Source organism: Amblyraja radiata, chromosome 2 (genome assembly GCF_010909765.2).
Source record: "Amblyraja radiata isolate CabotCenter1 chromosome 2, sAmbRad1.1.pri, whole genome shotgun sequence".
Taxonomy (NCBI): domain Eukaryota; kingdom Metazoa; phylum Chordata; class Chondrichthyes; order Rajiformes; family Rajidae; genus Amblyraja; species Amblyraja radiata.
The window spans coordinates 24307305-24321253 of NC_045957.1; the positions used below are offsets into that span (position 1 = coordinate 24307305).

At 46.2% G+C, this 13949-nt stretch overlaps 1 protein-coding gene across 1 annotated transcript in view; it reads left to right on the forward strand.

The window, feature by feature from the left end:
- zbtb47 (zinc finger and BTB domain containing 47) overlaps positions 1-13949 on the forward strand; it is a 179529-nt gene that overhangs the window by 75908 nt on the left and 89672 nt on the right. Inside the window, 2 exon segments of the mRNA XM_033043360.1 lie at positions 4079-4888; positions 4890-5468. Of these exon segments, the coding sequence (XP_032899251.1) occupies positions 4079-4888; positions 4890-5468 (1389 nt within the window).

The following is a 13949-nucleotide window of genomic DNA, read 5'->3' on the forward strand; positions in this document are numbered from 1 at the left end:
AGTCAAGGGATATGGGGAGAACGCAGGCACGGGTTATTGATAGGGGATGATCAGCCATGATCACAATGAATGGCGGTGCTGGCTCAAAGGGCTGAATGGCCTCCTCCTGCACCTATTTTCTATGTGTGTTGAACTGAACTGCTAGAGGGTTAATGTGAATGGCAGGCGAGGCAGTTATACCTTAATAGTTCTGAAGTTTTTGTTTCAACTATTAGCCCGAGGTCCGGGCTCAATCCTGACCTCTGGTACTGTCTGTGCGGAGTTTGCACGTTCTCCCTGTGAACGCATGGGGTTCCTCCGGGTGCTCTGGTTTCTTCCCATCTCCCAATGATGTGTGGGTTTGTAGGTTAATTGGACTCTGTAAATTGCCCCTAGTGTTTAGGGAGTGGATGAGAAAGTGGGATAACATGGAACGAGTGTAAACGGGTGATGGATGATTGCCGTGCTCTCTGGGCCAAAGGGCCTGTTTCCATGCTGTATCTCTGAACTAAACTAAAACCTGGCAATTACTCTAGTATAGTGGGAGTTTCTGTTGGGTGGATGTGGGAGGGAAATATCAGAATTTGCTGAGCAAAGGGATTTCAAGCCCAGGTTAAAATTATCTACATTGCTAAAGGTATGAAGGTAGGCAGCGGACGATGTTTTGACTTGTGCTGAGCTCTTTATTTTGAGCAGCTGGGTTGTCATGTGGGAGATACTAGACCTGTTTTTCCAGTACAGGTGCACAACCTTTTATCCGGAGTTCCGGAAACCGAAAAGCTCCGAAAACCGGACATTTTTTCCAGGATGTCGTCTGCACACCAAAGCTTGCGTTTGGCGCCAAACTTGATCCGAAACGACCCACGGTCAACCCAGGTCTGTACTACTGTAGAGGCTGCCTCCTCCCCGGAGACCGGGGAGACACTTAAACATCTGTAAATCATTGCTTAAATGTTAGTCAGTTAGTTTGGAGGGCTTTTATGTGAAGGGGGGGGGGTGAAGGGGAGTTCCGACCCCGGCAACTCTACCCCTGGCTGCGCGGCGCTCCAAATCCAGCGCGGCCCGCGGCCGGACGCCCGCAGCCCCAGATCCACGATGTTGTGTGTCGGCGGCCACAGCGCTCCGGAGCTTACTGCACGGCGACCCGGTAAGGCATTGCCCGCTCCCCGCTGGTATCCCAGCGCTGCGACGCCGCCGACTCCCAACATCGCGGAGCTGGGGCTGCGGGCGTCCGGCCGCGGGCGGCGCTGGATTTGGAGCGCCGCGCAGCCAGGGGTAGAGTTGCCGGGGTCGGAGCTCCAACCGGCGCCGCCCGCGGCCGGACGCCCGCAGCCCCCAGCTCCGCGATGTTGGGAGTCGGCGGCCACAGCGCTCTGGAACTTACTGCACGGCGACCCGGTAAGGCATTGCCCGCTCCCCGCCTCTCCGACCAGGTAGGGGACTAAGAATTAAAGTTTCCCCCTTCACCCCCCCCCACCACATAAAATCCCTCCAAACTAACTGACGAACATTTAAGCAATGATTTACAATGATTCCCCGGTCTCCGGGGAGGAGGCAGCCGCTCCAGACTTTTCAAGCCGCCCGCGCTACCTACCTTATCTACGCTAAAAATCTTCCATTCGGAAATCCGAAAAATTCCGAAATCCGAGAAGTGTCTGGTCCCAAGGCTTTCGGATAAAAGGTTGTGCACCTGTATTATAGCAGCACAGGACCCAGTATCTTGGACATTCATTTACTACTGACTTTGATTCCCCCTGAGAGATTTTAGACAGATTTAAACAAATTAATTTTGTTTCAAAGATTTTGTTTCCTTTTATGATCTGACCAGGAAAAACAATCAGGCTCCTTCCAGGTTTTTCTCAGTGTTAAATTCATGCCTAGTTTAGTTTATTGTCACGTGTACCGAGGTACTGTGAAAAGCGCTTTTGTTGCATGGTATCCAGTCAGCAGAAAGGCAGGGGTGGAAGATTGCAACCTTCACGTGGTCCGCCCTGTTTCGACGAATGCAATCAACCCGGCGTGCACATTCAAATAAGATCAAATAGAACACGTTGTCCTACAACTTTAGGCTGTGCACGCCATACGCAAGAAGAAGAAGAAGCAGAAAGACTATACATCATTGCAATCAAGCCGTCTACAGTGTACAGGATAAAGGAAATAACGTTTAGTGCAAAGTAAAGTACGATTAAAGATACTCCAAGGGTCTCCAATGAGGTAGATGGTAAGTCAGGACCGCTCTATAGTTGTTGATAGTTATTAGTTCAGTTGCCTGATAACGGCTGGGAAGAAACTGTTCCTGATTCTGGAGTTGTGTTTTTACAATCTTGTGTACCTTTTGCCTGATGCCGGAAGAGCAGAGAAGAGGGACCCTATTGTAAAACATCAGGATGTTGTAAAAATTGAATGAGTTAGTAGTACACAACCATGTAGGATAGGCCAAAAGGCCAAAAACTCTTAATGGTTTAATTTTCTGCTCCTCCAGTCCATAATAAGATCTTGCCACAGTGAGCAAAGTTGGGCCTCTGAACCATATGAAACGTCCAGTGTGATGGAGCCATATTGGGACATCAATGGCCAGAGAACTGAACATCAGCAAGATTCAGGAGAATGGGTGTAACATGGTTGGGAAGAGGGGAGCGAGAAGAGGAGAGCAAGAGTTTGAATTAGATCTTTAACTTAAAGTTATTATTTCACCATTATCCAGCTGTACAAAATGGATTTATGTTGTGATTGTGTAGGTTTTGGTAGAGCTGCTGCCCAACAGGGCCAGAGACCTGGGTTTGATCCTGACTTTGGGTGCTTTCTGTATGTGGAGCTTGCACGTTCTCCCTGTGATAGCACAGGTTCCCTTCGGGTCCTCCTGTTTCCTCCTACAGACATGTGGTTTGTAGGTTAATTGGCTCTCATAAGTTCCCCCATGTGCAGGGAATGGAAGCGAAAGTGGGATAGCATTGAACTAGTATGAACGAGTGATCGTTGGTCGGTGTGGACTCAGTGGGCCTAATGGCCTGCTTCTATGCTGTATCGCTAAACTCAACTGAAGCAGGGTCCCAATCTGATAGCGAGTCTGAGGAAGGGACCTGACCCGAAACGTCATCTATCCATGTTCTCCAGAGATGTTGCCAGACCCACATCCCAAAGACGTGCGGGTTTGACGGTTAATTTAACCTCTGTAACTTGTCCCTGGTGTGCAGGGAATGGACACGAAACTGGGGTAACATAGACCTAGTGTGCGACTGGGCCATCAACAGTCACCGTGAGTTTACAGTTCATGTTACCTCGGCAAGGACACCAGTATAATCAAGGACTCTTCTCCCCTCTCCCATTAGGCAGGAGGTAGAGAAGGTTGGAAATGCACAGCTCCAGATTCAGGGACAGTTTCTTCCCAGCTGTTATCAGGCAACTGAACCTTTCAACAACTAGAGAACAGTCATGAGCGACTATCTACTTCATTGGAGACCCTCAAACTGTCTTTAATTGGACTTTACAGGACTTAATCTTGCACTAAACGTTATTCCCTTTATCATATCTATACACCGTGGACGGCTTGATTGTAATCCTCTTTCCGCACGCAACAGAAACTTTTCGCTGTACCTCGGTACACGTGACAATAAACAGGGGCCACAGTTTAAGAATAAGGGGTAGGCCATTTCGAACTGAGATGAGGAAAATCTTTATCACACAGAGTTGTGAATTTGTAGAATTCTCTGCCTCAGAAGGCAGTGGAGGCTGATTCAGGCATTCAAAAGAGAGTTAGATGGAGCTCTTAGAGCTAGCGGAATCAAGTGGTATGGGAAGAAGGCAGGAACGGGGTACTGATTGTGGATGATCAGCCATGATCACATTGAATGGTGTTGCTGGCTCGAAGGGCTGAATGGCCTCCTCCTGCACCTATTGTCTATGCATCTATGTATGAACTAAATCTTAGTAAAAATCTAAACTAAATTTGTTACCATGCTATATCTTGTTCGGTAACTAAAATAATTCTTGGTTTAGAAAACAATGGCTAATGTTTCAAATGTTTTTAAAGGAAGGTTCTTTCCAAGTGCACACAGTCTTGTATGTTTTGACCTGAATTTTGTTTTCATTTCTCTTTCAGCTGATAGTTGAAAAGACCACTGACTACCCTTCCACTGAGTATTCTCTGGTGGAAGATGTTGCTCTGCACTTTACTTGTTTGATGGACAGACTGAACGAGCAGCGCCTATTCCAGCCAGACCTGTGCGACGTTGACATTGTCCTGGTGCGGCAGAAGAACACTTTCCCCGCCCACAAAGGGGTGCTTGCGGCCTACAGCCAGTTCTTTCACTCCCTCTTCACGCAAAACAAGCAGCTTCAGCGCGTTGAACTCTCGCTGGAGGCGCTGACCTCGCAAGGGTTCCAGCAGATCCTGAACTTCATCTACACGTCCAAGCTGCTGGTAAATGCCTGCAACGTGCAGGATGTTCTGAATGCCGCCGCCGTCCTGCAGATGAATGACATTGCCACGTCCTGTCAAGAGTTGATAGACAGCCGGTCCTTGAACCTGACGACGGTGGTGAGCGACATGTCAAAGCAGGAGAGCCACGGCAATCCTCTCGGCTCTCAGTTCTACCGCGAGATCAAGCAGGAGGTGGACTCGCATCACAAGATCTACGCCAGGGAGGGCAACAACCCCTACTCGGTGCGGGTAGAGGACAACACTGGGAAGCAGCACTCGCAGCTACAGCAGAAGCAGCAGTATTACAAGGAGGAGAACGACAGCCAGGCGGTGTGCAAGATGGAGGGCGACGGCGATCTGGACTCGGACTCGGACAGCCGCAGCTCATACAACCGCGAGCAGATCATCGTCGAGGTCAACCTCAACAACCAGACCCTGAACGTCTCCAAGGGCACTGAAGGCATGTCCTCGCCTTTGGAGACAACGGCCAGTGCTGGGGAGGTGCCCCGAGGAGGACGAGGAGGAGGACGAAGATGAGGAGGAGGACGAGGAAGAGGAGGAGGAGGAGGAAGAAGATGAGGAAGATGAGGACGAAGATGCCGACGTTGGGGACGAGGAGGAAGATGAGGAGGACATCAGCGAGGAAGAGGAGGACGCGGAGGAGAGCGAAGAAGACGGGAACAACGACGACAATAATCCCGCAACTACTGAGGTCAAGACTGAGAGCGGCCAAACTACCAGGAGGACAGCAAGAGCTTCGACTGCCTCCAAGGCGCCGCCTCCTGTGGCCTCCAGCAGGTCGCGGAGACGGGCCAAGCAAGAAGTGACCACTCGAGGCAGGAAGAGAAAGAAGGACTCCGATAGCACGAATCAGAAGGTGAAAATTGAGGAGAAACAGAACTACCCCTGCAAAAAGTGCCCCCGGGTCTTCAATAACCGTTGGTACCTAGAAAAGCATATGAATGTCACACACAGCCGAATGCAGATCTGTGACAAGTGTGGCAAGAGATTTGTACTGGAGAGTGAACTGTCACTGCATCACCAGACTGACTGTGAGAAAAGTATTCAGGTATGTCACTGGTTTTCATTGTTGAAATCTCTCGCAGTCACTGAATAATGCCACATCACCCTGCTTGAAAGTTAACTCATCTGTTTATTGCACTTTACACATCTGAGACCAATATGGTGCTTGATTCGGGAATCTCGTCTCTCATGTGCAGGAGGGTAATATATTGCTATAAGGAGATGCAAGGAACTGCAGACACCGGTTTACAAAAAAAGGCACAAAATGTTGGAGGAACCGGCAAACATGGACAGGTAATCTTTCGGGTCAGGATGCTTCTTCAGACTCAAGGCTTTGTCTTTTATTTTACCGCTCAAAGAAATTGGCAGCTGAATTTTATTCCTGCTGGCTGCCATTAGGGCTCTATGCTGAATTTTGTATGTTGTTTTAAACAAAAACACATCCGGTAATAAAGTGTTTAAGAAGGAACTGCAGATGCTGGAAAATTGAAGGTACACAAAAATGCTGGAGAAACTCAGCTGGTGCAACAGCATCTATGGAGCGAAGGAAATAAAGTGCTTGAATAACTCAGCAGGTCAGGCAATGTCTCTGGAGAACACAGATAGGTGACGTTTTGGGTCTTTAAGACTTAGAGATGCAGTGTAGAAACAGGCCCTTCGGCCCTCTTGAGTCCACGCTGACCAGCGATCACCCCTTACATTAGCACTATCCTACACATTAGGGACAATTCACAAACCTGTACATTTTGGAGTGTGGGAGGAAACTGGAGCACCTAGAGAAAACCCATATGGTCACAGAGAGAACGTACAAAAGCTGTGCAAACAGCACACATTGTCAGGATCAAACCCGGGTCTCTGGAGCTGTAAGGCAGTAACTCTACCGCTGCACCACTGTGCCACCCCTAAACCGAGTCTGAAAAAAGGTCCTGACCTGAAGCGTCACCTATCCATGTCCTCCACAAATGTACAGATGCTGCCCGACCCGCTGAGTCACTCCAGAAGTTTTTTTTGTAAACCAACATCTGTAATTCCTTGTTCCTTCATCTTCATATTGCTATTATGTCCCTTGGAAGTGCTAACTGCCGTGATGATTTTGTTAACATTTTGTTTGTTCGTGGTATCTAAAAAGTGTAATATTTCTTTATTTGAAACCCTGTATTTTGATCAAGTTCTTATGAAACTAGTAATCGCGGAACAAAATGTCAATGACAATAGACATTAATACTTCAACTGACCACTGAATGCTCTAATTTTGAGATTGAGAAGAGTGTAGGAGGTTATAGTACAAGATGGAGGACAGCACATGAATGGGATTTTATTCTGAAGATAGACACAAAGTGCTGGAGTAACGCAGTGGATCAGGCAGCATCTTTGGAGAAAAGTAATGGGTGATATTTTGGGTCGGAACCCTTATTTATTTTGTCTCTGAAGAAGGGTCTCAACCTGAAACGTCTTCTGCCCATTCCCTCCACAGATGCTGCCTGACCTACTGAGTTCCTCCCGCACATTGTGTTTTGTGCAAGATTCCAGCATCTGCAGCTCCGTGTGTCTCAGAGGAATTTATTATCATGGGGTTGGAATTCTCCGTGCTTTTTCCCCCCTGAAACATGTTACCTTGTTCATACATTGGATTATATGTGAAATCACATGACCTACCTTGGTTCCAGGTCCACTGAGAGCTGTGTGGAAATCGATCTCAGTTTTGTAAATTTCAATGGATCCTTTCTTTACAGCCTTCTAGGAGGGAGAGAGATTATTATGCTTTACAGGGCAAGAGACCCGGGTTCGATCCTGACCAAGGTTGCTATCTGTATGGAGTTTGCACGTTCTCCCTGTGATTGAGTACTGTTGGGGGGCAGCCTACCTGGGGGTAGCGACAGCGGCCGGGCCTCCGGCACAGAGACCGGCCCTGTTGCTCAGAAGGGTAGGTAAAGGAAGAGGAGGGCAATAGTAATAGGGGACTCTATAGTTAGGGGGTCAGATAGGCGATTCTGTGGACGCAGTCAGGAGACCCGGATGGTAGTTTGCCTCCCTGGAGTTAGGAAGAGAGTTAAGGAGAAGGACCGCAAAAGTAACAATCTCAGGATTACTGCGTGTGCCACGCGACAGTGAGAGTAGGAATGGAGTGAGGTGGAGGATAAATGCGTGGCTGAGGAACTGGTGCAGAGGGCAGGGATTCAAGTTTCTGGATCATTGGGTACAGAATCTTTATGTCCCTGTTCGGTTGAAAGGAAAGAGTAATAATTGGAAAGAGCCATGGTTTTCAAGGGAAATTGGACACGGTTTAGAAAAAGAGAGAGATCTATAATAAATAGGCGCTATAGAGTAAATGAGGGGCTTGAGGAATGTAAAGAATGTAAAAAGAATCTTAAGAAATAAATTAGAAAAGCTAAAAGAAGATATGAGGTTGCTTTGGCAACTAGGGTGAAAGTAAATCCAAAGGGTTTCTACAGCTATATTAATAGCAAAAGGATAACGAGGGTTAAATTGGTCCATTAGAGAGTCAGAGTGGACAGCTATGTGCAGAGTCAAAAGAGATGGGGGTGATATTGAACAATTTCTTTTCTTCGGTATTCACCAAGGAGAAGGATATTGAATTATGTGAGGTAAGGGAAACAAGTAGGGTAGCTATTGAAACTATGAGGATCAAAGAAGAGGAAGTACTGACACTTTTGAAAAATATAAAAGTGGATAAGTCTCCAGGTCCTGACAGGATATTCCCTAGGACATTGAGGGAAGTTAGTGTAGAAATGGCAGGGGCTATTACAGAAATATTTCAAATGTCATTAGAAACGGGAATGGTGCCGGAGGATTAGCGTACTGTGCATGTTGTTCCATTGTTTAAAAAGGGTTCTAAGAGTAAACCTAGCAATTATAGACCTGTTAGTTTGACGTCAGTGGTCAGCAAATTAATGGAAAGGATACTTAGAGATAATATATATAATCATCTGGATAAACAGGGTCTGATTAGGTCAACATGGATTTGTGCCTGGAAGGTCATGTTTGACTAATCTTCTTGAATTTTTTGAAGAGGTTACTAGGGAAATTGATGAGGGTAAAGCGGTGGATGTTGTCTATATGGACTTCAGTAAGGCCTTTGCCAAGGTTCCACATGGAAGATTGGTTAAGAAGGTTCAATTGTTGGGTATTAATAGTGGAGTAGCAAGATGGATTCAACAGTAGATGAATGGGAAATACCAGAGAGTAATGGTGGATAACTGTTTGTCAGGTTGGAGGCCGGTGACTAGTGGGGTGCCTCAGGGATCTGTGTTGGGTCCACTGTTGTTTGTCATATACATCAATGATCGGGATGATGGTGTGGTAAATTGGATTAGTAAGTATGCAGATGATACTAAGATAGGTGGTGTTGTGGATAATGAAGTAGATTTTCAAAGTCTACAGAGAGATTTAGGCCAGTTGGAAGAGTGGGCTGAAAGATGGCAGATGGAGTTTAATGCTGATAAGTGTGAGGTGCTACATATTGGTAGGACAAATCAAAATAGGACGTACATGGTAAATGGTAGGGAATTGAGGAATGCAGTAGAACAGAGGGATCTAGGAATAACTGTGCATAGTTCCCTGAAGGTGGAATCTCATGTAGATAGGGTGGTAAAGAAAGCTTTTGGTGTGCAGGCCTTTATAAATCAGAGCATTGAGTATAGAAGTTGGGATGTAATGTTAAAATTGTACAGGGCATTGGTGAGGCCAATTCTGGAATATGGTGTACAATTTTGGTCGCCAAATTATAGGAAAGATGTCAACAAAATAGAGAGAGTACAGAGGAGATTTACTAGAATGTTGCCTGAGTTTCAGCACCTAAGTTACAGGGAAAGATTGAACAAGATAGGTCTTTATTCTTTGCAGCGCAGAAGGTTAAGGGGGGACTTGATAGAGGTCTTTAAAATTATGAGAGGGATAGACAGAGTTGACGTGGATAAGCTTTTTCCATTGAGAGTAGGGAAGATTCAAACAAGAGGACATGATTTGAGAATTAAGGGACAAAAGTTTAGGGATAACATGGGGGGGAACATCTTTAGTCAGAGAGTGGTAGCTGTGTGGAATGAGCTTCCAGTGGAAGTGGTGGAGGCAGGTTCGATTTTATAATTAAAAAATAAATTGGATAGGTATATGGATGGGAAAGGAATGGAGGATTATGGTCTGAGTTCAGGTAGATGGGACTAGGTGAGAGTAAGTGTTCGACACGGACTATAAGGGCCGAGATGGCCTGTTTCCGTGCTGTAATTGTTATATGGTTATATGGTTTATATGATTGTGTGGGTTTCCTCTGGGTGCTCTGGTTCACCCCCCCCCCCCCCCCCCCCCACATGTAGGTTAATTGGCTCCTGGAAAATTGTAATTTGTCCCTAGTGTATAGGATAGTGTTGTGAAAGGATATAGGATCATGATAGGATATAGGATGTCTGGTCTGCGGGGACTCGGCCAAAGGGCCCGTTTCCACGCTGCATCTCTAAACTCTAAAGTAAAGTCTAAAGATTCTTAATTTCTATTGAGAGGTTGGCAAAAGATAGGACATGTTCGAGAGTGTTTTGGATGAGTGGTCTGTGGAGGGTGTACTATTGCTGTTGGAAGGAACTGCCTCAGTTTGTGTCGTGTTCAATGGTGCTTTATTGTCACGTGCAAGTGCACAGTGAAATTAGTTTCTTACATACATTCCAGTGCAGTATTCCCATACTCAAGCACGTCCTCGTCCTTGATTAGCAAAGTATACAGAAATAGTCTCCTGATCCCGCATGGCACCATGTTTTGGCACCATTTTCAAAATCGAGTCTGCAGTCAAAAGGAATAGGAGTAGAATTATGCCCATCGTCTACTCCGCCATTCAATCATGGCTGATCTATCTCTCCCTCCTAACCCCATTCTCCTGCTTTCTCCTCATAACCTCTGACACCTGTACTAATCAAGAATCTATCTATCTCTGCCTTAAAAATATCCACTGACTTGGCCACCACAGCCTTCCACAGCCTTCTGGCAAAGAATTCCACATAATCACCACCCTCTGATTAAAAACATTTCTCCTCATCTCCTTCGTAAAAGAATCTGAGGCTATGACCACTAGTCCTAGACTTTCCCAATAGTGGAAACATCTTCTCCACATCCACCTATCCAAGGCTTTCACTATTCTGAATATTTCAATGAGGTCCCCTCTCATTCATCTAAACTTCAGCGAGTACAGGTCCAGTGCCGCAAAACATTCATCATAGGTTAACCCACTCATTCCCGGAGTCATTTTTGTAAACCTCCTCTGGACCCCCTGCAGAACCAGTACATCCTTCCTCTGATATGGTACCCAAAATTGCACACAATATTCCAACATTACATCCCTGTTTTTTTTTTATACTAGCCCTCTTGAAATAAATGTTAGCATTGAGTTTACTTTCTTTTCTACCGATTTGACTTGTAGATTAACTTTTTGGGAATCCTGCACCAGCACTCCCAAGCCCCTTTGCACCTCCGATTTCTGGATTCTCTCCCCATTTAGAAAATAGTCTACATTCTAGTTCTTATGAGCGGTGCTTATGAGAGGTGACGGCCTGCAGCTCCCACCTCCCTTGGATGCGATGTCCCTCTCCTCACCCGTCCACCTTTGTCCCCCGGGGGAGCCTCCTGCAGCCAACCTTGAGGGCGCAGTTGGTCAGACCCCGGTTCCCATTCCTATCGGCCTTGCTCCTCATCTGTTGTCGTCACTGGCCCCATCCTCCTGATCTCTGGTCTTCAGGGGATGAGCAAGGGGTGGCTCAGCGCCTCTTTAGGCAGCGGTCTGCCAGGTATTGCATTCAGCCACGTGGGACGAGCACGGGCCAGCTTGGCGGCTCTCTCCCTGCAGGCCGCGGTCCGCCGACGGATGGCCGGCTCACTCCCTACAGGCCGAGGCGAGCTGGGAGCTTCTGGAAACTGTTTGCAGCAGTTTATCTGTGTGCCGACCCAAAAACTTGCATTGCATTCCATTAGCCATCTTCCATGTTTCGCGTTTCCATTTCCAAATAGTTGCTGCATTGAACAATGTGGGCCTGAGCCAGTTTTTTTTATCTGGAGACACAGGAGACCGTGTGTACTGGAATTTTGAGCAAAAAACACACTGCTGAAGGAATCCAGCATCTGGGGAGGGAAATGGACAGATGATATTTCTGGTCAGGACCCTTCTTGTGTCTGTAGAAGGGTCCTGATCCGCAACGCCGTCTGTCCATTTCCCTCCACACTTCCTTCAGCAGTGTGTTTTTGCTCAAAGTTCCTCAAGCATTTAGCTTTTGCTCAGCTTTTTTTAATTTGCCGTGGCATCATTAAACATTCCAGTGTTAGTGAAATAATAAGAATAAGAGTGGCTTAGCAGGTAGCGCTATCCCTCAGAGCCCTAACAACTTGGCTTCTGTCCTGCAGACACAGATTACAGATGCTGGAATCCAGAGCAAACAGCTGGAGGAACTTGGCACGTCAAGACCCATCTGTAAAGGCAAGGGGATAGTCTATGTTTCCAGTCGATGCTCTTTAACCCATGGAGTTTAGTTTAGTTTGGAGACAGAAACAGGCCCTTTGGTCCACTGGGTCTGCACCAACCACTAGTTTTATCCTACACACTAGAGACCATTTTTACAGAAGCCAGTTAACTTAGAGACTTGTATGTCTTTGAAATTTGGGAGGAAACAGGAGCACCCGGCGAAAACCCACAGAGAGAATGTACAAATTCCTTACAGAGAACACCCGTAGTCAGGATCAAACCCAGGTCTCTGGTGCTGTAAGGCAGCAACTCTACCACTGCACGGCTAGCAATTTCCTCCAGCAATTTCCTTTCATTTCTGTGTGTGTGTGTGTGCGTGTGTGCGTGCGTGCGTGCGTGCGTGCGTGCGTGTGTCCCCCCCAGGAGTTCGATGGTCGATGAAGACTCGGTGGCTCGGTGGGCTGAGGCATCTGTTTCCATGCTGTACCTCTAAACTACACTAAATAAACAAAAACTTGTTCATCAACCCAACCTCACCTGTATCTGCCGATCACTTGTCAGGCTTTGCCCAACCCTGACTGCTTTTCAGCTTTCTTCCCCCCCGATGACAATCGGTCTGAGAAAGGGTCCCAGCTCGAAACGTCGCCTATCCATGTCCTCCAGAGATGCTGCCTGACCTGCTGAGTTATTCCAGCACTTTGTGTTTTGCTCAAGATTCCAGCATCTGCAGTTACTTGTCTCACCATTGAAAATATTGCTGTTTATCATTATTCATTTTAGTATTTCAAAAAAATCGTCACCCATTTAACCTCTCTGTTGCATATAATTGTGTCATCTTTCAACAAGTATGTATATCTCTACCACTGTTTAATTTTAGAGGTATTACTCACCTTGGCATCATTGCCACATTTTTCTATATAATTAAGAAAAAAAAGCAATCAAAGCATTTGATTGGACTGGGGCGGAACAGTGGAGCAGCGGTTGAGTTGCTGCCTTACAACACGAGAGACCTGGGTTTGTTCCTGACTACAGGTGCTGTCTGTACGGAGTCTGTACGTTCTCCCCCTGACTACATGGGTTTTCTCCGGGTGCTCTGGTTTCCTCCCACATTCCAAAGACGTACTGGTTTGTAGATTAGTCAGTAGATTTGCTGACTGGTGTATTGCAATACACTTTGCTCACAATGACAAGGAATTTGTTATCCTGAATGTGTATACACCCTATGAATGCCATCAGAATGAGGATGAATATTTAAATAGGCTTGCTTTTTCTTTAATCCTTTATTCAAAACAATAATTATTCTAGTGTATATGTCATTGGGGATATGAATGCAGATATCTCAGATAGGAACTCATTATTTGCCAATCATATGGCTCAGTTCTGCCAAGATAATTTATTATTGTCAAGCAAAGTGCTTTTACCTACAGATAGTTATACTTATATTAGTGAGGCCTGGCACACTACGTCACGGCTGGACCACTATTAGTACAGCTGATACGCATGCCTCATTGGGGTGTATGAGCATTTTGTATGGGGCAGCAATGACTGATCATATACCTGTTGCTATGACAATAAATGTTGAACACCTACCTGTGGTATTCAGAGATAGAAATAGCTTTAACACAGAAAAAACTGGACTGGTCAGCCCTCACAAAGGAAGACGTGTTAGCCTATTATGCCTATACATATAAATCCTTAAGCAATATTCATCTACCTAAAGATGCAATAATATGTAGCAATGTTAATTGTAAAGATATGAAGCATAGGAGAGATATCTGCTCCATGTGTAATGATATAGTAAGTGCTTTATATGTAGGCAGTAAGCCCTACTGCAAGCATAAAAATAAGACACATAACATCAGGCCTGGCTGGAATAAGTATGTAGCTGAGTATCATACTGAAGCCCGTGAAGCCACTAAATCATGGGCTACGGCAGGTAGACCCAGTTAGGGGCCTGTGTTTGAGTACAAGAAGCTCACTAATGCAAGATATGTATGCCATCCGCTTCATGGGTAAAAATGAGCAAGCTATGAGGGCTGATTCCATGGCTAAGAAGCTGCTAAGTAACAATGC